The following is a 23136-nucleotide window of genomic DNA, read 5'->3' on the forward strand; positions in this document are numbered from 1 at the left end:
TCTATCGCATACATGACGAACCTTTGACCCAATTAGTGACATTTAAGCTGGCGCCGATAAGGAGCAGCGAAGGCTTGACACATGTGGCCCGCTGGATGCCTATCTTCATCAGCAAAAGGAAGCGGGCAACAATTCAGGAGAAAGTCGAGCAAGAACAAAGGGCATTTGCGTGGGGTCGACTGCAGTCGACTGGGCTCTGAAGTAGGCGTGAAAAACCGGCGATGGCGAGATGACCATGTCGAATGGCAACAGAAAAATTCCGCATGAGGCAGCTGACGTCAAATTGTCGAGAGAACAGGTGGGGCCAGGTGGTGCAAGGTGAAGCCAGGCGAGGAGCCAAAGCCAGTGGCACTTTCGGCATTGTCCAGGCCCAACAATGGACCCCAGGATTGGGATTGGGTTTGGGATTGGGGGCGCCTGCCTGCCTGTCAGTTGCAGTAGCACAATGGGCAGCACGGCAGCTCTCCAGCGCTTTTGTGCGTTCAGCATATGTCATTCATATACAATTACGGTCGCAATTTTCGATAGTTGGTTGCAAGATGCGAAATGTGGGTGCAAAAAGTGCAGTGAAAGAAAGTCGATTTATGAGTTGATGACATTGAATATTTTTAAAGACCACAACCACATGGGGAACCCTTTTAAATATCCAGCTTCTGAATTTATATAGTGGTCTAGATTAGATACTAATTATTTTATATAATTTTTTCATGTTTCATAAACAAGAGATTATTGCTAGTGAATGAAAGCACCAGCATGGAATATAAATAAACAATCATAATCTAATATGTGGCAGATGCGACTAAAATTAAATACTTATCAGTTGTCAAATTAAATTGACCTGTGTTTTTTATAGAACATGGGGTTTTCCAAACACTTTTTCGGTGCGTAAAAAGTTGAAGTCGAGCCTATACTAGCTGATACCTGAATAATTAATCAGTATTTTGGCATTTGTGTGTTCCAACCTTTATCAGCACTTATGAGCACTTGAAACAATTATGTACAGAATCTGGGTTTTCCCCGATTCCGAACAGATTTGTGGCGTAAATCAAATGCCAACGAGCCATAAAGTTTCAGTGTCAGGCGAGGCAAGAGCTAAATATTTTACTCCATAGTTTGCATGTGATGGACGACAAACTGTTTCCGAAGGAGGCACTTCAGGCGAAAAGAATCGAAGAAGTTGGAGCGTGTGTAGTGGCTCATAATTCACTCAACACTCGGATATGTTCGATATATATGGTTGCGTGTCGAAGGCGACTTCTTCACTCGGCCAAGTTGTTGGGGTTTCGGGTTTTTGGGGTTTCGGACTTTTAGCTGGTCGATTTTGTCCAGTTGGTCATGCCTTTGGCTTTGAATTATTGATGGGCGTATTAAGAAGATTAATGTGATGAGCTATGGGGCACGGAGAGTTTTGTCGTTGGCTGTTGTCGTTGGTCATGTTAATGTCTTCATTGTCGGCTTGAAGCTTTACCTTTGCCGTTACCCACCCACCGTATCCCCACCCCCACGATTGTGAATTGATGTGTGTGCTGTGTGCTGTATGTGTGTGTGTGGGCGAATCACTTCGATTGAGCAGCCAGCAAAAGAGCAATAACGTTCATCACTCCAACTTCCCCGGGATATTTCCTCCGTTGGTGCCCGAGGTCGATTGGTCATTTTGTTATACCTCTCAATTCGGTGAGCTGCTTTTTTGGTTGCACTGCGCGTCTATAAGCCATTTTTCTTCCTACCTCACATAAGTTTTAAGCTGTGTGTAATTTATTTTTATAGCCATGTTGCCGACGTAAAGATTGCAAATATGTAGTTGACCAAACCTCAGATTCGTTTGAGCGCTAAAGGTATCACTATATAAGGGTGTCAAGATTTGCCCAATTTAGGTATACACAATATGTATGCGAAACCTTAAATCTCGAAATGGGTTGTATAAAAGTGCTGAAGGATTCCAAACTACACACAACGCACTATTTGTTAAAAATCTAATACACTACGTTCGGTTTAGTTTTGTCTTAAATCTTAGCAATCATATTTGCAGACCGCTTTTGTTGGCCGTGGTAAACTGAGCTGCATTTCTCATTACTGCAGCCACGAACAGCTCAGTTTGGTTTTTAGCCCTTAACCCGCTGCTTATGCCGGGCGGCTTTTTCCGCCCAGCTGCTGCGGTGGCAACCTCAGACATTGACTTTGGTAAAATTGTGGCACGCCAAGCACATTTTGAAGCTCATCAGTAATACAGTTACACAGCGGGCCTCCGGGCGGTGGAGGCGATGAGGGGGCGAGGCGGTAAGTGAAGGACTCCGCTGGGGCAGAGTCAAAGCCAAAACCGAAACCAATGTTGATTTTATTGCTTGCCGCAATGTTTTTAACTTTTGCAGGAGCACCGCCACCACCGCCGCACTCTGCTGCCGTTATTACACAATGAGAAATAATGGTGAAACATATTAATAAGAATACATAAATTTTAATAGTTAATAAACGCTTCAAGAAATGTTCGATTTTCAACGAAATTGAACTTGTTCAGTTCGCAAACTTCAAAATTATTGCCTCGGAAGTGGCGTACTCTTCTGAAATCCTCACAGGATACTATCCTTACCTTTCCTTTGTGATTTTTCCCTGTGTTTTGAGCAGTTCCCCTGGGTGTAGGCAACTGTCGCGTTGCATGTTGCTGCTATTACTGCAGCACAGCTCCGCACAGCATTTAACCACTCGGGCAACAAGGCAACTAGGCGGCCAGGCCAAAACAGCCAACAGCCAACAGGCAGCAGGCAGCAGCCAAACTGCCAGACAACCGGGCCAAAAGCTGAGCCATGCGATGGCAAAACGTGCTGAGTTTTCGTAATTAGTGCACAAGAGTGCAGGCCAGCCCGTTGGCCACGTGCAGGGATTTTCAGGGGTATTCAGTGGTAAGAGGGAGGTAGTCGGGGCATCGGAGGACCCAAAACACTCTCCAGCCGACGGAGCACGTTTATGTGGGACTGCTGGCAATGGAGCTGGCAGTGGTGGAGCTGCCTTTTCGGCCTTTTAGAGTTTTAGAGTGTGACATGGAATATGGCAGTGCCTGCGTCATCTATCGCCTTCTTGTGCGAGGAGTGTTTCTCCTGCAGTTGGCTTAAGTAAGTTGTTAGTCGCTGCTCGCGTTGCCTCTGCGCGTTTGACACACAAGTTGTCGCCTTTAAGCCACTGCCTCCGAATATTGAATTCCCAATGAGATTTCCTTCCTTCTGGAAACGGAAGAATAAACGGATAAAGGAATAAAGGCACGAAACTTGGGCAAGAAATTGGATGTTAAAAATTAACAGCAAAATTGTTTATGCAAGATATTTATCCTCTACTACTTGAGATAATTAACAAAAAATATTTAAGAAAATTTATAAAACAAATTGGAATATAAAGGAAGTTTTTGGTTTACACACTTTGCTGTCTTTGCTAATGGTTATTTTGAAGCAATCAATAGATACAAATAAAATCAGTGACATAGTTCTATAACTTTTTAGCAGCGCTCTTTATGTCTGCCAGGATTTTTTGTGGACCAACGCTAACGACATTGGCAGGCAGCAAACAGTTTTCAGCTGCCATGGCCTTAATTTAACTGATTATGGCAGCAACCAGGCAAACTTTTGGCCATTAAAAAAGATTCGTTTTAATGAGTTTGGCAGACAAGGCAACAAGGTTCCCGGCCCACCACCCCATTCGCACCCTCTCCATCTCCACGGCCATTCCCTTTATCGGGTAGAAAAACTGTCGCTGTTTATCTTTCGCCGGCTGGCAGTCAAAATGCAGCCAAGGTCTGCCCCAAACTGGACCTCAGATACATGCGCGGATATATGCAAAGTAAATATTTATAACACTCAAAAAAACCGAGTTCGAAATTCAGAAAATAGCCTAACTCCAGCTTTTACAAAATACTCTGGAGATTCTTGTACTTATAAAAGTAAATATTATTGTATACTATAAATAAGAGGCTAACGATAATAATAACTAGACTCAAGTATTCAACAGTGTGTTTTATATGTGACAAATATTTTTCTTTGAAGTTTTAAGTGCGTATATTATTTTCTGTGTGCATTTACAATCTGCATTTTAGTGCAATTAACATTTGGGATGGACGCGATGGGTATGGTTTGGTTCGCAGTCGTATTGAGCATTGTTCCCTCCATAAATCAGCATAAATTGAGTGCGCAAATAAAGTAATTGTCCTTTTTGCCATTTACGGCTGCTTAATTTCTGGGCCAACACCCGGAGGCAAGTAAGACTTTTACCTGCCCGAACTCGAGTTGCAATTTAAGTGGCCGCCGAAGTCGAGGGCGCTATAAAATCACTTGTTCTGCTAATTGAAAGCCTGGCACAATTAAAGTCGTCGCCTGGATGCAATTGGGGGAATGGAAAAAACTTTCTCGTTCACTGCACTTTTTCTGGCCGAGATTGACAGCTGTCATGGCGATAACCGCAGTGGGACTTGTTTTTGGTCTCCCTTTTTTTTGCTCCACCAATTGGCTGGGTTTTTTCCTGCATAAAATGCAGATGCAACTGGCGCACAGCTCATTTTCTCACTGGCCAAACTCTAGCAGCTCAAAGCTTGTGTAATTTCAATATTTCACAATAAATCGCAACGCCGCCAACGCGCTGGACTTTCTCCATCTTCAACTCCATCTCGATCCCCAAGTTGGACTCACATAACGGTTTGACAATTTGCAATGCGCCTGCGCCGCCTGTCACTCCAGTTCAGCTCCTCGGGATTTTTTGGGATCGCAGTCCCGGGATCGTCCCATGAAAAATGCATAAGTGACAAAAAATAAATGGAAAAGAATCGGAAACCAACAATGGAAATCAAAATGCGACTGAAAAAGATACTGCTGACCGATTTGACCGTATATGGACTTGTTTACTCCTTATGTTTATAAGTCCAAGTCCACTGCACTCCACTGCAGTTTCAACTCAGTTCAGTTGCAGTTCGAACGCCTACTGACCGAGTGAATGCCTTTTCGCCACCTCCTCCTGCCATTCAACCCACCCATCATCTGTAGCTGGGAAAAAATACACAATGGAGCAGGTTATTGGTCATCGTCCGAGGTTTCTTCAAGTGAAATTAAGTCATTTTTCAATGCGTTGTGTAAGCGAGCGTGTGGCAAATAAGTGCATTTAAGGTGGATAAATGTGAGTTTAATGGATAAAAGTTGCCAGCCTGTAGTAAATTCTAAGAGAAATTAGTTTAGAGTTGCTTAAGACTTTATGGATTAATCTAGACTTACAGAGGAAGTATATAAAAGCTTATCCAAACTAACTTTAATGTTAAGCTTCTCAGATTTCCCCTGTAAGCCACGTTTAATCGACGTGAAACCTATCATCAATTTCAAGTTCTCCTTCAACAATTTCTCACAATGTGCACCTCAACCGCTCGGATGGACGTTTCAAAGGGAAACCGAGCAGCCAATTTCCACACCACATTGTGAACCCAATTTAACCCCAGCCAATGTCCCCGTTTTATAGGGCCACTTTGGCCCATTCGTGGTTTCCTTGGCCAGATTCTCAGATAGTTGGACAAAGGCGCTGTCCGCAAACATTTGTAAGATGGAACTGTTGTCATGCCGGACACTTGGAGGATGGGTGGCTTTTATCGGGGGCAGTTTAATGCCTCTATAATGACATAATCGGAAAGTACTGCTATTTAAGTAAGTGCCTACCTGGCGGCCATTCAATTGACATAGATTTATGTGCGCCCTATAATCAATAATTACCAACAATCATGTGAAAACGCGAATTACCCACGTCGGAGCAATTAATTGAAATGAAAAAGGCCTCTGGGCCTTATTGTTGGGATGGAGGAATTGGGTAAAAATACCCTGGAAAGGGAGGGGGTCACCCATTATGTCTGCGCTAGACATTTTCTTTGACTCCGCCTTGGCTTTGACTTAGCTTTCGACTTGCTCCCCCTTACGCAGAGTTAATTAATGCGTGCAATTTAATAAAAGCATAAACGATATATTTAGCCGCCATCTCCGGCAGTCTCACACAACCGAACAGGCAATAAAATTAATCAAATAATTACGCTGAGCCTTCGGGCTAGAATGCCCAGCAACATTTGACTTATCAGAGTTCCATAAACGAGACATTAAAACTGGCCAATGAAATCAGAATAAGAAAACCACTGGATAATATACATATATATTTTTTTTTCTTTTCCGTGCTGTTTTCACTTGAGCGCAGCGAGGCATTTATCATTTTTAATCGAATGCGGAAACAATGGAGCGCGTCTAAGTGGAGCATTCGATGTGGGCGATGGTGGGCGCCTGTTTTCTTGGCACAAAACCAGTCGAAGGCGAAGCGAAAAGGCCAACGAACAGCGGCAACAGAAGCAGCAGTAAGTGCTCAAAACAAATCTATAATAATTTCTTTTAATTGAAGCTCTTTCACTGCAGGGGCTTATGGCCAGATTGATCGAGTTGATGGCTTAATGAGCTTATTGCAGAACGCAGAGTTACTTAGACAACTGAAAAGCAATGGGGGTTATGGTTTCAGTGATTACAAAGTAAGTGAGTTAAACATAAGGAACTCAATATTGGATAAAAGGAAATTTGTCAGTTTACTTGAGGGCAGACTATGATATAACTGATCGACTTTAAAAATAAGTGCAAATTCTTAGAACATTTCCCATTCGACTCGAAGTGCACTGTTGAACCCACAAAAAGACGGCCAGGTCTTGCTCAATTTTTCCAACTTATCGAAGTCTTGCTTTCCTTTCCCCACCCCCCACATTTCCCCCAACAACAGGGTCCAAACGGAAGGCGAAACCTAATGTAGCAGAAAATTACTTTATATGCACATGGCAGAGCTGCCGATAGATGGCGCTACGAGTTCATTGGCGACCCCAACAGGCCTCGCCTATCGGCAGGCAATAATCGAGCCGAACGGCAAATTTAATTTGCTTTAAATTGTTGCTAAATGCGAGCAATTGAAATTTATGCCAGCAAAACACAGCACAACATCACTCTGGAAAAAAAACAAAACAAAAACCGTGATAATCTGCAGCGACAAAGCCTTGCCACAGCCTCCCGGCCACCATCATCGCAATCATCACCATCGTCATCATCATCAATTTAGCCAGAAATCGGTGACGCCGCCGGTTGCACACTGTGTGAAATAGCCAAAGTGAACTGATATACTGGGTTTAAATACTAATCATAATACTAACTTAAATACAGATATTCCCGAATCAATCATATTCAATTTCATATTCCTTTTTTAGCAGAATCGAAATATATTAGAAGGTTGTGTGTTCTCTTTCCTCTTCCTTATCCTTATATTATAAATATTTTAAAAGTGCCCATTGTAACCTGTCCTCGATGAAATTCTCGCCAAGATCACAGCTTTTGGCCCAGTGTACTTGGCCTGGGTTAGCAGTTTCATTTTCGGTCTTGCCATCGTCGATTTGGCGCCGTCTGGGGGCGCATGCGCGAATGTCCTTGTGCGCTATTTTCAGTTTTTTTTTCTTTTTCGCTCTTTTCGACTCGAACATAATAATTTTATAGTGAAAAGTGAAGTAAAACAAATGCGACAAAGCAAATGGCGCAAATTGCCGACTGTCTGCCGAGAGCTGTCGCACTGTCTGTCCGTGTGTCTAACTTAATACGGCATGAAATGTCAATTGGGCTGGCAACCTGCGGGCCCAAATCGCCATGCACATAGCCATATAGCATACATATACGAGTATGTAGCTTATAGCACTCTAATCAAATTCAAAACAAATTTGTGCGAACAGAACTCTTTAGCGAGCTGGTAACATGCGAAAATTGCCAACAAGGCTGCGCCATTTGGAACTGGTTTAAAGTTATTGTCCATCTTTTGATTTTCTTGGGCTGTCGCCGAGATGTTTCAGTTGTGTGTTTGGTGTTGCTGTCGCACATCGACAATGTCGTTGGTTTTGCTGTCTCTGGTTGGTGGCACTTGCCTGTTGTTGTTGCTGCTGTTGCCGTTGTCTTTCGTTACTGACTCTTATTGGCTTTTTGGCTCGGTGATTAGTAGGTCAGAGTTTTTCATTTCCAATTGGATATGTTGCACAAGCGACTCGCAGGCTCACAATATCTGGCCAACACGAAACAAGTGTACGAGTGTGTGCCGCCGCTTTTGGCCATATTAGGAAGGGTACAGCAGCCCGAACAGCCAACCAGCCAACCAACCAGCCAGCCAGCCAGCAAACAAACCAACATTCAACAACATCGGACATAGCAACTATGACTAGACTGAGCGGACAAGGCAATAAGAACTACTGCACTCCAAAATCAACAGCTTTGATTCATTCAATGCACTTGGCGGTGGGAAAGTGTTGTGCCCGTCGAACTCATCACTTTTATGCAATATAAAAGTTTTCCCGAAATATCTATAGTCTTAAGAGGTAGCAAGCGGTGTATTGAAAATCGAGCATATACGAAATCGCAATACTATAATTAGAATAAAAACTTCATTTTATTGACTCATCTTATGTTATGTCTATGCTTTAAATTTAAATTTGAATTTTCAGTCTCAACTCAAAAACCCATAGTTTACACAAGCTCGAGAAGCACACGAATAATGTTGAATTTTTCGTTTCAATAATATTATTACAACCGAGTATGTGGCACTTCTGGTACCAAAGAAAAAAAAAGCGGACTTTAATTGCCTTAGGCCACCTTTTTGGATCGGTCAGCAAAAGCAACAAAACATGTATATATTTTTGCCCCCTCAAAATCAGTAAAAATATTTTATTTATCTTATGAGTGGGCCAACGCCTGGGACCGAGTCTCACCTCGCCAATGGCAATGCCAACGAGAAAGCATGAAAAACAAATATAAATTTTTATATTTATTTTCGTTGTACTTTTGTGGGGGTGGCGCCAAGCCAAACACCCCAAGCTCGAAGCCAGGCTCCAGCCCGAAACTCTGATGGCCTCCAAAAGCACAGAAATTCGCACGAGTATTTAACACCAAGAGCCAAACGACACCAACAACAATGACATTAACAAGCTGCAGGGGGGGAAAAAAAAAAAAAAACTAAGCAACAATAAAAGCAGATAATAATAACAGTCGACTGGCAATCAATTTGAAATTGAAACGGGCTTTTATTGCAGTAGGTGGTTGGTATTTTCCTATACCCGATATTATGGTCGTGCGTAGGATTGGAGTCCCCAAGACTTACACTAAAATCATTGTGACTGTGCAAGCCAGACTTTTTTTGGCCATCGCCAATTGAGGCTTATTATTCGCAATTATAGACGGCGAGCCAAGGCGACGCTGCTCTTTTGCGGCTAAAAATAAACTGTGTCGTAAATTTGAGATTTTATTTATATGTGTTTTGATTGAATCTTAATGTGCGTAACTACCAACTGCATGCGAACATCAAAGACTGGGCAATTAATCAACACGAGCTGAAAATAGAAGGATGCTGATTTTATGCTAAGCAATTTAAGGCGTATCGCCGGCAATCCATCAAGATAAATTTATAATTTCCAAAAAAAACCTTGGACTATTTTTGGCCATACTTCGGATAATCAAAATAATCTAACGCCTCTGAAAACGGTATCTGCGCCAATAAAGGGAATACTCCTTCTATGACCAAAATCCATTTCAATCACCATTCCTCATAAAATTCACAAAATCATGAGTAGACAAACTCCCACGACAAGGCATAAACTGAAAATGTATGCCAAGCCTAAGTTTAATCTCCCAAAGTAAAACTAATTTCATTTTAACAAAAAAATGTTTAAAATAAGCGACATAAAAAGACTCAATTAATTGAACTGCCTAAGCAAATAAACAAATAGTTGACATATTTGTAGCCGTAATTTATCAAGAATACTATTAATATTATATAATTATATTATATTATTTATAGAATTGGTTTTATCTTAAATAAATGGCTTGATAAGATTAAAATTAGAGTTTAAGTTATTCAAAAAGGATTTATTCAAGGATAAATTACATTAAAATCACCATTGTGCATTCGTTCATATATGTATAATACAATTCACTGGCTTCCTTCACATTTTCCAACTGCAGTATTAAATTTCCCCACACAAGCTCAAAAGTAAAACAAACTGCAGTTCGACACGATTCGTATAAAATATGTAGATGATGACATATGGCCCCAATGTTGGACCGCTAAATTTATAAAAATTTATGGTCTGCGCCGAGAGGTAGCCCCAATAATAAAAAAGGGGAAATAAAGAAAATAATCAACTCACCTGCCACCCTCGAGCACACTTACCTCTTTATTTGAGCCCACTTATTTATAAAAACAGACACGCACCCATATATATCACTCGGATGGATATACGCGTACTAACGCATTGATGTACATGTGTGTGCAGTCGTGTACATAATGTCGAGCAAAACCAATCGCTGATGTGAAACGTCTCCAATGCGTTGGCGTTTTGTCAACATTTGTGGGTGGATGGTGATAAGGGGGGTGGGGGCTTTTGGGGATATACTCGTATCATGCATGGGAACCTGAGGCAGTCTCTGCTGCACAAAATCACTTTGATGCGCATCAGCATTGACATGTTGTTGAAATTATTACCCCGACTGCCACTTGGCATCCACATTCAGTTCGAGTGGCCTTTTATAATTGGCACTCGGACAGGAGTTGGCGCTTGTGGGTGAGGTGGCTTTTGTGGGCTGCCAAGATGCGACACCATGTCGAAATCCTCGTCAACCGAGCACGGGGCTTAAAATCAATATTTATTCCTCCCTGCCCGCCGATCGCTGCTCCAACTAATTCCAGCTCCTCCGTCCAATCATGATGAGTTAATGCCGCCAACAGTCAGCCATTAGACGGACCAGTGGACACTTCAATCCCACAAAGCCCCCTTTTCACCCATTTACACAGCGTGTCTCCCTGTCATTTCAAATGTCCGAAGCTGCTACACTGAGAGAAATCCATCAAAATGATTATTAATGAATAAATGTTGCTAACATAAATTAACATAATGTTATAATGCATAAGTCATACTGGTCTTAAATCAGTCAGTACATAATGTTAATTATATCACATATTTTCGCTCAGTGTGCATGTTACTGTCGATGGAGATTTGCATTGGTTATTAGCTCAGCTGCTCATCGGGACCTTCGAACCGCTTGTGTGTGTGTGGATGTTTCTGTGTGCGTTGTCTGCGGTTTCGATTTTGTTGACAATTTGCAGCGTAATTAATTGAACCGAAATTAATAAAAACAACAACAAACCGCCAATCGGACAGACGATGACGACAGAGCCGGGCTTTCGTTGCACGTTGTTGTTTGTCATTTGGTGTTGCTCCAGTCGTGTTTGTGGCTGTTTTGGACAGGGATTTGGATGAAGGGGACTACAATTGGCAGCGACGAGTGATACATAATGTTAAATGACTTAAATGCTCGAATGACGGGGGCCAGGCGAAATACCAAATCACGTTGCTCCAAGCAGCAGCACTACTTTAGCCATCGCTCACGATTAGCCGCGATCTTTTGGGGGCTGCCATTTCGACGGGTTCATGTGGCAGTATGGCTTTTCTGCAGTTTCACTTTTCGCCTTCTTGTGTGATTTGTTAAGCTTTGTCAATGGCCGAGCATATCCATTATTCTTCACACACGATTAGTTTTCTATGCTCGGATGTTAGCCGCGGTTGCGAACGCTTTTCATGGCTAATAAGCGTTGATTGATATGAACAGGCTACACTATTGTACCGAAAGTGATCCATGTTTATGTCAATGGGTATTTAAATCAATGTTGGATTAGCATATCACAGATCAGCAACTGAAGTTTTATAGTTTTCCCATACAATATTCAGAGTGAGCAAGGATAAATAACAAACCAATATTTCACATTATCAATAGAACTACTTAAACTTAGTTAGACGCATCATTAAAGATTTCAGCCAATAAATAATTCATTTTGAGCATGCACAAGTTAATGTTAATGCATTAAAATTTCTCAATTGTTTTTAAATTTGATTCATACATTGCTCAACCAATTAAATCGAAATACCTGCAGCATTGACAAAAAAAAGGCACTTCAACAGTTAATTTCATTTATTTATGTTAATCGCAGTGCAATAATTGCCTATTGTCAACCCCTGAAAGTTAACAAAGTAACTTTACTATGCCATTCATAAGTCTACCAACTGATTCATATGCCCCGCACCCACGCGACCCTCACTTATGCAAATCAGCAGTATCACCGAGCTCACGAAAATTAATTATCACTAAAAATGAGACGAATAGAAAAAAGCAACGTAACCGAGCTGAGGAACAACAACTTAATCGCCTGGCATTTCCGCTCGTCCAATTCCACTCGAAATAGCCAGCTTCCACTTCCCAAAAGCCAGCAAGAAATGAAGGCAGAACGAAAAGATAACCTGTGCAGGTGGTTATGACCGTGAGGGAGCGTGGGCTGGCCAAGTCGAGTGTATTTCCGCTTGAAAGCGGCAATAACGATATTTGTAATAATAAATTTACGTAAAATATAAAACAAAATCAACGTTGACTCAAGACCCAGTCGCCGCCCACTCAGCGACACCAACGCTTTTTCGAGGCTGCAGACAAAGTTAACAGCCGACAAGGTAGCAACAGTACACACAAAACAAGTCAGCTCAGAAGCTTGGCCCGAAGCCCCGTGTGATGCTCACCACAATTAGCCAGTCGAGAGAGTTTTGTATACAAAAGTCTCTGCTTTCTCACTGCTTTCCCGTGCGACGGCCATAAATGGTCGCAGACACGTCTCACGGACTTCCTTAGCGGGATCGCCGGCCAACCAAGTGGGCCAAGAGGGAAGGGGCCAATAGCTGATGGCTTATAGCGTTTGGGCCCCCTTTGATCGAACTTAGACTGGGCATTGCGCCTGGCTTTCTGACCATATTAAGGGAAATGCGATTTCCGAAGCTGGCAATTAAAAGCCAAAGCCAAAGCTGAAACTCAGAACATTTGCATAAGCAATTGAGCGACATGGCAGGTGGAGCAGGGGCATTATTCACGCTCATATGAGATTAAAAGTAATGGCAATTAACACCATAAAATTCCAGTACTTTAGCAACAATTAGTCAAAGTTATACGTATTATATAAAATCAGTCTTTACATGATGGTAATTATTATTGTTTAATTGCGAAAATTCAACTGAAATCAGTACACACTTATTATTTTTTAAAAATGTATATTTTATTACCTTATTTTCCGCCCCTCTTGGCCATGCCCATATATTTTTGGACTTGGTCACAAACCAAACATTCAAAAGTGACGTTTGTTTTTTTAATTATGGCTCGCTTATTCATGTTCTTGCCTTTGGGAGTCGTCGTCGTTCGGCAGATTAAGCTGTCAGCAAAGAAACACAACATTTTGGCCACTTTGTATGTATTTTTAAATACGCTCAGTTAATCAAATATATTCGTACATATATAATTTGATTTTCAGCTCACTTCGCACGCAAATCAAATTAATGTTGCATGCGTTACTTTTCCACTCTCCTAAAACCTGTGACGACCTTGTGCCATGAAAAATGTATGCTTTCTGGGCAGAAAAAAAAAGAATCATAATCAAATTTAACTGTTGTCATCATGATTTATTTACTCAAGAACAAAACACGACAAACGATGACGAACTCGCCTTCATACAGAAGACAGAAGCACAAAGATAAATTAATCGCCAGTCAGTCACAGAGTCGATCGGTCTATTGCCCGAAGTCATTTATTCACAAATGCTCATATATGAGTATATCGGAGCAAACTCGAGATTTAAGCCGGGTATGTCGTCATAGCCACAATAATGAGAAAACAACTTGTTTTGCCTGCAGGAGCAAATCCATTTTGCAATTATTTGTCTGTTGTCAGTTAATTATAATTATTTGCGGAGCAACAAAATGCAACCAAAAATAAACTATACAAACATGACTCTAAACAATATTCTTTGTTGGAAAAAAATCGGTTTCCAACAACTGAATTGTGACTTTGAAATCAGCTTAGCACTTTGAAATTAGACGCGATGTGAAAACAACTTGAGAAGTGCACACACCCAATACATCAACTGAAACTGATCGAAACGAATTAGAATAAATTATAAAATCCAAATAAATGGGCAGGATGCTTAAAGTCGAAAGCGTCGACTATCAGATACCCACCAAAATATATTTTAAGTGCAATATAAATTTCTGAAAATTACTTAACACTACGTTTCGAAGAATTGTTATTATATATTGTTATTATCTTACAGGAAATACTTTGAGTATTTGTCATCCAACGATTTTCAAAAATTAAAAGCCTTATCCTTAGTTTCAAATAATGTTAAAACATCAAAACTCCGTCATCCATTCTTAAAACACTTAAATGACATACAAATGAGGACATTTCCTTGAACTTTACTTCGACATGCCTCATAATTCGCCACGAAATCCAAGTTGATCCAAATAAATACCAAGAATGAGTATCATTTATGGTCTGGCAGCCAAAGTTCAACCTTAAAAATGGAGATCCGACACAAGTCAAGCTTTGGAAGCTGATACCATCTCAATCAAAGACGAATAAACATTTTTAACTATTTTCAAGTGAGCTCGAGCAATGTCTGACTTGTACAAATGAATGTCAAGCGCTGCTGCAGCAGCAAATAAAATTAGCAATAAATTTAAATAAATAACTGCCTGGCGATATTAGATCATACGAAATCTCAGGGGACCGTCTACGCGTACTCGTGCTAGCAGCACTCAAAACACTCGAAACGAAACCGAAAATCCATCCGAATCGGAAATCACTCAAGAGAGTGCCCCAAAGACCAACTGGGACCGTACTATGCGATACAGTACGATACGATACGATCCGATACGACACGATCCCATCCGATCCGGCCAACGCAAAAAGCACCCACACATCGGGTGGATGTGGATATTTGGGGAAAGAGAGAACTGGTTTCTCTTCAATGACTTTGTGCTGGGCTGTTTTGTGTTGGCGTTGGCGAGCGCCAGTGGGTTTCTCGGTTTATTGGTCGTCGCTGAGAAAACGAGACTTTGCTGCCTTTTAATGCGGCATTTCATTCATTGATCGTTCCAATAGCGCGCCGCACGCTCAGCGCAGCGGACAAGTGAGCCAAAAGTCCGACTTCCACTGCCATCGCCGCCCACCTGAGCCGCTAACCTGGCTAACGGAGTCAAAGCCAACTGGGCAGTAGTCAGCTGATTTAGCTGCCACCGCATCCCAAGCCAAGCGAAGTCAAACCATCCCAGCGATCCGCGAGATATATCTATTCAGTGCACAACCGACAAGCGCAGCAGGCGGACGCAGCGCAGCATTTTCTCCGTGTATTTTCGTATGCCATCTCGGGATATTGGATACAGATACAGATTCCGAGATACAGATACACAGAACGCGAGCGACGCGCACTCATAGATATTTTTAGCAACCGGCCTCACGCACACCGCCGCACATATTAGTACCGCCGCACTGACACACGCGGCTTGCACGTTTTCACGGAAAATCCATTCTTCCAGGCTTTTCCAGCCAGCCCAAGATAAACACAACTCAAGAATGCGCGAAAACCGTACCGAAGTTCTTATCAATAGTTCACAACCGCAACCACAAGCACCGCAAAATCAATTCAAACCAAAACAAGTTCCAGAGTTTTTGAGGAAATAAAAACTGAAAACAAACCTTTTTTGTTGTGTTAACATGCCAAATTTATGCATGAGCTAATAACTTTAAATCCGAAAGGAATGAAAAAAGCCCAAGCAAAACAAAATTCAAACGAAGATCGCATATCAAAATTAGTTGGGTGACTAATTAGACAGCGCGTTGTCGGAATTTCAATTTGCATACTTTGGCGCAACTTTAATGAACCAAAAATTAAAATAAAAACATCAACAAATCTTAATCAGAGTGCACAACTGAATTCAAATCATCCCGAAAGACCAACCCCGCAGCCATACATTGTTGGATTTATGAAATCAAAAAGGTAAATATACCGCCGCCATTTATCAGACATAAACGTTCAGATATAGAAGAGATATAGAAGATCTGCCCGATCTCTTGTTGCCGCCCCAATAAAAATAGACAAAAAAGCATTTCTCTGGCCAATCACGTTAGTGGGTGGCAGATGGGGCAGGGCGGGCTTTTAGGAAACTTCTGAAACATTTATTTGTCCAAGGTGTTGAAAAGCCAGATGTGTGCAGGGGAAAATGTTTTCGAGTTGCTCAGCAGGGAAAACGGCGACGACAGCCAGTTGTCAACTGATTTTCAAAGGTTACCGAAGGGAAGCAGCAACTTGGCTGCGTTTGTTTGTGGCCAAGGTAGGGGGAACAGTTTAATTAATGTGCAAACAAAAGCTGTGAATTCTCATCATCAATGAGAGTCCCGCTTAACCTGCCGCTCACTTTAAATCGGAGATGTGCTAATCAACGCCGGCATTTGTTTATTTACTTTCATTTTCGCCATACCATTTGGCAACAAGCACTATGTTTGCCCAAATAATCGAGTAAAATTGGTTTCCGGCAGTCAGTCCATCGCCGATTTTAATTCGGCATTTATTTATGATTTAATATATTATTCATAATTATTCGACGAAAGCTAAAATAAACTAGCATGGCTCGAAGCATGATAAAAAAGTTATTCGTCATAAATATTTTATGATTTAAAAAAAAATTCGCCAAATATACATGTTTTAATCAAGTCAAATTTTAATGATTTTTCTGCTAGCGAAAGGCACATCTAAAATTAAATTAGTTTATAGGCGCATGAGTCTCCCGCTACTGCTACCCTATATATACTTGCCTACCTCATTGTTTGCTGTCCCCCTGACCCAAATCTCGATCGCTTGTGGGAACAGCCAGCGCGCTCCTTGCAAAGAGACTAAAACAATAACAATAGCAGGAATAAATCAAGAAAAATAAAAGTTAGCCGTAGGCAAATGCCAGAGAGACCTGTCAAAAAATCAAGCAAATCAAAAGTCGATGGGTAATACAAAACCACACAGAAAGCTATCAAAATATAACTCATACGTATGTATTTACCCACACGGTGGTGGAAGGGAGACGCAGAATGTAAACACGGCCACATCACACATACGCAGTGTGTGCCAATTTTAATAAACAAACTCAACGTAAATGGAAAATCAAACAAAATCATTTGGCCAGGGCAATGGCAACAAATCAACAGCAGGAAAAACAAAACGAAATAAAAGGCAAAAAGCGTAAAAAAATCAAAAGACGGCAAAAAAAGAGAGAGATGGGTAAAATAACAAATAAGAACTTGCCGCAGGCCGGCTAAAAATAATAGCTGCCAACGGTAGCAGCACACACGAGACAAACAGCAGGGGGAACGTGCAACGTGCAACTGGCAACAGCCAACAGCACGAGACAACAGCAACAACACACACACAACTAGCTAGCCAAGCAACAACAAAGGCTATAGACGATAGACTATAGGCGACTATGTATATAGTATCGGCAACAAAGTCGAAGCCGAATGAAAGATTTTGACGCTTTCCACAAAAAGCAAATTAAGAATCACAAATCGAGGCAGATAAAAAATAGATAGAGCGCTACGAAAATAAGAAAACGAAAATAGTGAAGGAAGAAAATTCAAGTTGCATACAATGAAAACTAATTTTAGAGCTGTGGAAAAGACAACAACAACAAAACGAATCAAAAACACGGCAGGCATAGAGACAATCTGAATCAGTCGGAGATTCCATAGCGAATTGGTTGAGAGGGGAGGTCTTAAAGTTACGAAACACAAAGCAACTTTGGATTTCATTTAAAAGCAATATTTAAAGTTGAAAGCTTAGTTTTTGATGATGATTTTACTAGTTTAGTTACTTTTTCAATAGAAGGATTACTAATATTTATAAATCAAAGTTTGGTACCGTTTACCATGCTAACATTACCTTGTCGAAAGAAAACATTGTTCAAACTAAGTCAGCTACCCTCGTTAGAGCAATGCCTCATGTGGTTCAGTTGCTTTTTTTTCGTGCCCAAGCAGCAGACGCTTCATTTTCCATTTAACCGCACCCGACTGCCGCCGAAATCCTTGAATTCAACAATTCCTCCTGCCCCGATTTCCCCCGCGGAAAACCCATGGGCGCGCAGACAAGCGTGCAGAAAAAGTTCTAAATTTAATGGCTACACCTAAAAATGCAGCGACTGCAACCGAACCAAAAGTGAAGGGCAGACTGCAGGGGGCGGAGGAGTCACTCGCCGGTAGTTTCAAGTGCACTTCGGCTAGGCCTGGCTAACTTCCCCATCCCCATTCCATCTGATTTTCCCAAAAAAAAAAGTATTTTATATATCTGTGGAACGGACCGACCCACCTACACGCCCCTGCCCCGCCCCACGACCCCTTCACGCCTCGTCGCACGCACGGCTCGCCTTTTGTCTACCAAACTATTGGTAAAAGAGAAGGGGAGCAGGGGAAAGGGGTACACTGCAACAAAATTCATCATCAGCAAATAATTGTATAGAGAGGAACTTTAATAATTATTATTTGTCAAACAGCTTAACATTTTATTTGGATATGGGAATGATCGTAAAAATATATCATATAACAAAAACATAACTTAGCAAGTTTAATAAACTGAAATGTTATAAGCAGTAATTAAACATACCAGCTATATTTTATTTGATTAAACTTATTTATTCCACATTCCCCCGATTTTTCCCAGTGCCGAAATGAAATGTTGGGCTTTTGTGTAAGAGGAACTGTTCTATGTTTGTTGTCTGTGCATTTCAATTGGGCGCTTTCTGCATTGTGCCGGCGTGTAATTGAAAACTTAAGCAGAGCACCCCCCCTCCACCACTCACTTTATCCGCGAAAAGCGCGCAACAAATTTTCCAATCAACAGAGAACGAAACAGGCCCTATGCACTATAAACTGCGCCCCGCCAACTTCCTGCTCCACTTCCTTGCAGCATATCCTGTATCCCTCCGGTTGCGCCTCCGAAAATCAGGGGGCCGCTTGTTGCTGTTTGTTCAACAAACGTTTATTAGCCGCGAATACTTTTAATCGCATGCAATTTGTTGATTGCGGCCAGTCGCTGCACTTTCCACGCTTTTCCACCCACCCAGCGAAAAGGCCCACTTTAAGCACACGGAACTAGGTAATTTTCACGTCGTTGTGGACCGGAGGGCGGGAAAATGGTAAAATTGGGTGGAGGCGAGTGAGGGGAGTGAGCAGGTGAACAACGGTTGCCGCCCCTCTTTGAAGACGGTGCACAAATTTTTCTGTGTTGCGCGCTTAATTGCAGCTTGTTTGTTGCATGTCGCAAACTTTTCACGATGCCCTTACAACTCAAGTGGGTACATTCCACTGACTTGGGGGCGGGACTTTCGAAGAATGACATTCGTTTCGTAACATGCTTTAAAAATAATTTATAAACGAAATATATATGTAGAGCTAAATATGTATATAAAAATATATCCGAAATGGAACATAGATATTAAGCATATTCTAAAATCGCTTAAAACTTTTTGAAAGGGCATGCAATCCGTGCGGATCTTTTGCACTTAAAAACTTCTTTCTGCTGGGTCTTTAAGCATTTCTTAGGATTGCGTGGTAAAAATTAATTATACCTCGAAACAGGGGCGAAACGTTAAAAGAAAATGCCGGCACGAAGTGAAAAACCTAGCCACGTGTTGAAAGTTGAGGCAGGGAAAGGTGATTTGAATGGAGATTTGCTGGGATTTCGAGATGAGCTGTGCTGAATCTCTTGGCATGCATTCTCTCGTTTGTTTTTTATGCTGCCAGACAAACAAACATTAACGGTAATCGAAGAAAAGTGCTCACTTAAGGAGAAACACCTCATAACTCGTTTAGGCCAAGCCAAGAGCGAGCTCTGGGAATGGTCAAAGCTATGCAACAAGTGTCAAGCAGGCCAACAACGAGCCAACAAGCTGGCAATCCAAGCCAATGCGAGCCGGATTGGATCGGGCAAGGTGGCCAGAATCGTCTAGTGCCAATTTTGGACAATCTGCACTAAATTGTCCATTTAAGTGGGGCCGGCTAAACCGACTAACTCGACGTGAGCTGCTCCCCTTAGATCAACTGACTGCAATCAATCTGGCTGCATTTACACCTCTGCATTCAGACTGGCAAACTGGAAGGCTGGTTAGCTGACTAGCTGGCTAGCTGGCAAAATGGCAAACTGGCAAACTGGCGATTTATGAGGCCAAGGCACAATTGCAAGGGCGTTAGCATCGATGCAGAAACATTTCAATCTCCATCCACATTCGCACAGACCATGTGTATCTGCAACTGTTTGGGAGGTGGAAATGACGCCGTTGCGTTGCGTTGCGTTGGCTTCATGTTACATTTTCATGTAACTTAATTCTTGCATTAAAATGCATTCATTAACCGTTGCCTTTGTTGTTTGTTTTGCGCTGTTTTGTTGCATTTCCAACCGCCGAACAGTCACCGCAAAATGTATCTGCCCCGCATTCAGCTCTCGAAAGAGGGGAAAATATTTCGTATAGCTGACCTACCGCAGCACACAAAAGAAAATAATAAACATTTCATTTACCGCACAAAACTTTCCCCATTTGAAATGAAGTAGACAGCGCCCTTGGCAGTGACGGGAATTTAAAACTCACCATTTTCCTCTCACGAAAAATAATTTATACCATTCAACATTTCTGCGAAATTTTATCTGGCTAGTGAACACAATCTACTCATGTTTCATAAACATTCTTGAGTGACAAATAGGAAAAAACAGAACATTTAAGTTCTCTTACAATGGAGCACTCTTATGCAAATTATTAAATTGGTAATTAAAATTATTTAAACAGTTGGAGCAAAGCATTTAATTAAAGAAATGAAAAAGTGTTGATCAAAGCAAATGAAATTTAAATTAGTCTCTAGTTTATGAACAATTCCTTACACGCGGTATTTACAAAACAAAATTTATTTTCATTTCCCATCCGATAAATGTTTGTATATTTTTGAAGCAGGCAATTTAACGAGGTCTTAAAATATTTTTATGAACTTTCGTGTTAAAAGTTTTAAACAGGCTAATGAAATTTTTATTTGAATTTTGTATTTATTTTCAAAGGCTTAAATAACAGGAACATAGGAAATCTAGTTATTTTTAAATATTTGTAGCTTACCCGTTAAAACAAATGCTTCTAGATAAAATTCTAAACGACACTTGCTTGCGTTTACATTACTCATAAGATGTGAAACACGTAAAACTAATATGGGCTCTCTGAATGACCAGAATTCAACAACTTGACTTAACCATTTTTAGGAGTTGAGAAGCCAGCTCATAGAGTTTTTCGCTGGCAAATATGACTCAGAGGCCGATCGAGAAGATACTGGGAATTTTGTAGATTGCGCAACGCAATGAGCAATGAGAAATTTCATTTGGCAGACCAATTTGTTCTTGCCCCCGCCGCTAAATTGTATTTATTAGTTTTTTGGTTTGATGCGTTTCGTTTCGTCTCGGTTTTTCGGCTTCAGTGGGTTTTATGACGGAAGCACTACTCAAGAATCGACTTCAGTTCATTGAAGCCAATTCGAGAGCCGTTTACGGAAGTTTTTGGCGGGGTGGGTCCGAAAATAACCGATTCGCTTCATTGCACAGGCCCCATATGCTCCCCGATGTCTTTCGAAAAATTGTACAAAATTGTTAATTGCCCCGGGTTGGGATGGGATGGGTTCGAAATATATAATACCTAGAAGACCCTCGACTAAAGTCTGCCTCTGCACTCCACTTTCAGATGAAGTCCAATACGTACGAGCTGCACAACTACGCCGATCTGAATGACATGGCCAGCGCGACGGAGTCCAAGGATTCGCGGAAGAGGAAGACGGCCAGTGCTCGGGGCGAGAAGTATTCCCTGCGACAGAAGCGACAAAAGAGGGGCTCCAACGAGGATGGGGAGTCCGCCAGCCTGCCAGACTTTCAGCTAGAACTGGATCCCATAGCGGAGCCGGCTAGTAAATCGAGGAAAAATGCACCCACCAAGTCCAAGACGAAAGCACCGCCACTGAGCAAATACCGGCGGAAAACGGCGAATGCCAGGGAGCGAACCAGAATGCGTGAGATCAACACGGCCTTTGAGACACTGAGGCATTGTGTTCCCGAAGCGATCAAGGGCGAGGATGCGGCCAATACCAACGAGAAGCTGACCAAGATCACCACCCTGAGACTGGCCATGAAGTACATCACCATGCTGACCGACTCGATTCGGGATCCCAGCTATGAGAGCGAATTCATAGGGGAGTGTCTGGAAGAAAGTGCCAATCGGGAGGCGAGAGTGGACTTGGATGGGAACGAGGAAGCCGAGGTGGAAGTGGAGCTACCCGTTCCAGTTGCCAAGAAGACAGCCAAGTCCAAGGGCAGTGGCAAGAAGAGCTCCGCCGCCAGCAAAAGACAGAGCCAAAAGCAGGCCAAGATAGTGCCCCAGATACCACCGATAAGTTCTGGGGAGTCGTGCTACGCCACCTCCTCGATTGGATCGCCTGCCTCCTCCGCCTACGCATCGCTCTCCTCGTCATCGAACAGCCACAGCAGCAGTAGCAGTCCGGGATTGGAGCTGGACGGTCTGGTGGGATTGAACGGAATCAGCGCCCTGGACTCCCTGCTTCTGGATGCCTCCGATGGCGATTCCCTGTCCTGTCTGAGTCCCGGCTATGGAAGTCTGCTCACTGGCAGCGGGGAATCCCTGTTGCCCGGTTGCCGAGGCGATCTGCCCATGTCGGGTCTGGAGAAATCGGATGTGGAGCTCAGTCTGCGATTACTGGACCAGAGTTCCAAGGATTCCTTCGACTTTGCCAGCGATCAGCAGCCATCGGCTTGTATTAGTTCGTTCTCCGCTCTGGAGGGCTATCCTTTTGACCTGCTGCACAGCGATTTTCCGGATATGTTTCTCACGTGACGCGTATTTCTTAGCAACCCTTACTACTCTCCTTTAAGCCTAACCCTTGTCTTAAGTTAGAGTGCGAGTTTTAACCCGACTTTCACTATTAGCCATTACATGCGATGCGCCATTGAGGCGGAATTCATTGTGTCATAGCAAGCAGCTGGCAGGATATGTATATCCACATCCTGCGAAGGCAATAGCTGCTCACCGCCACATCCACATGATAACTCAACTCAACTAGTGATCTAAGCATTTCTTTGTGACGCATTTCTCGTTATCCTGTAAATAAAGCACCCAGTGTTAATTCAAGCAAT

General features: G+C 42.2%; 1 protein-coding gene across 1 annotated transcript; it reads left to right on the top strand.

Annotated features, from left to right (window-relative positions):
* Nucleotides 1-14877: 14877 nt before the first annotated feature.
* Nucleotides 14878-23135, top strand: LOC6729738 (helix-loop-helix protein delilah). Its single transcript, XM_016177577.3, has 2 exons — nucleotides 14878-15924; nucleotides 21677-23135. Exon 2 carries the CDS (start codon nucleotides 21677-21679, stop codon nucleotides 22835-22837), a length of 1161 nt encoding a protein of 386 aa, XP_016036399.1. The 5' UTR covers nucleotides 14878-15924; the 3' UTR covers nucleotides 22838-23135.
* The last annotated feature ends 1 nt before the right edge of the window (nucleotide 23136 follows it).

The sequence above is a fragment of the Drosophila simulans genome, chromosome 3R, assembly GCF_016746395.2.
Source record: "Drosophila simulans strain w501 chromosome 3R, Prin_Dsim_3.1, whole genome shotgun sequence".
In the NCBI taxonomy this organism is placed as follows: Eukaryota; Metazoa; Arthropoda; class Insecta; order Diptera; family Drosophilidae; genus Drosophila; species Drosophila simulans.

Coding starts and splice junctions, on each gene's coding strand:
- LOC6729738 (XM_016177577.3), top strand. CDS start 21,677: ATGAAGTCCAATACGTACGAGCTGCACAACTACGCCGATCTGAATGAC.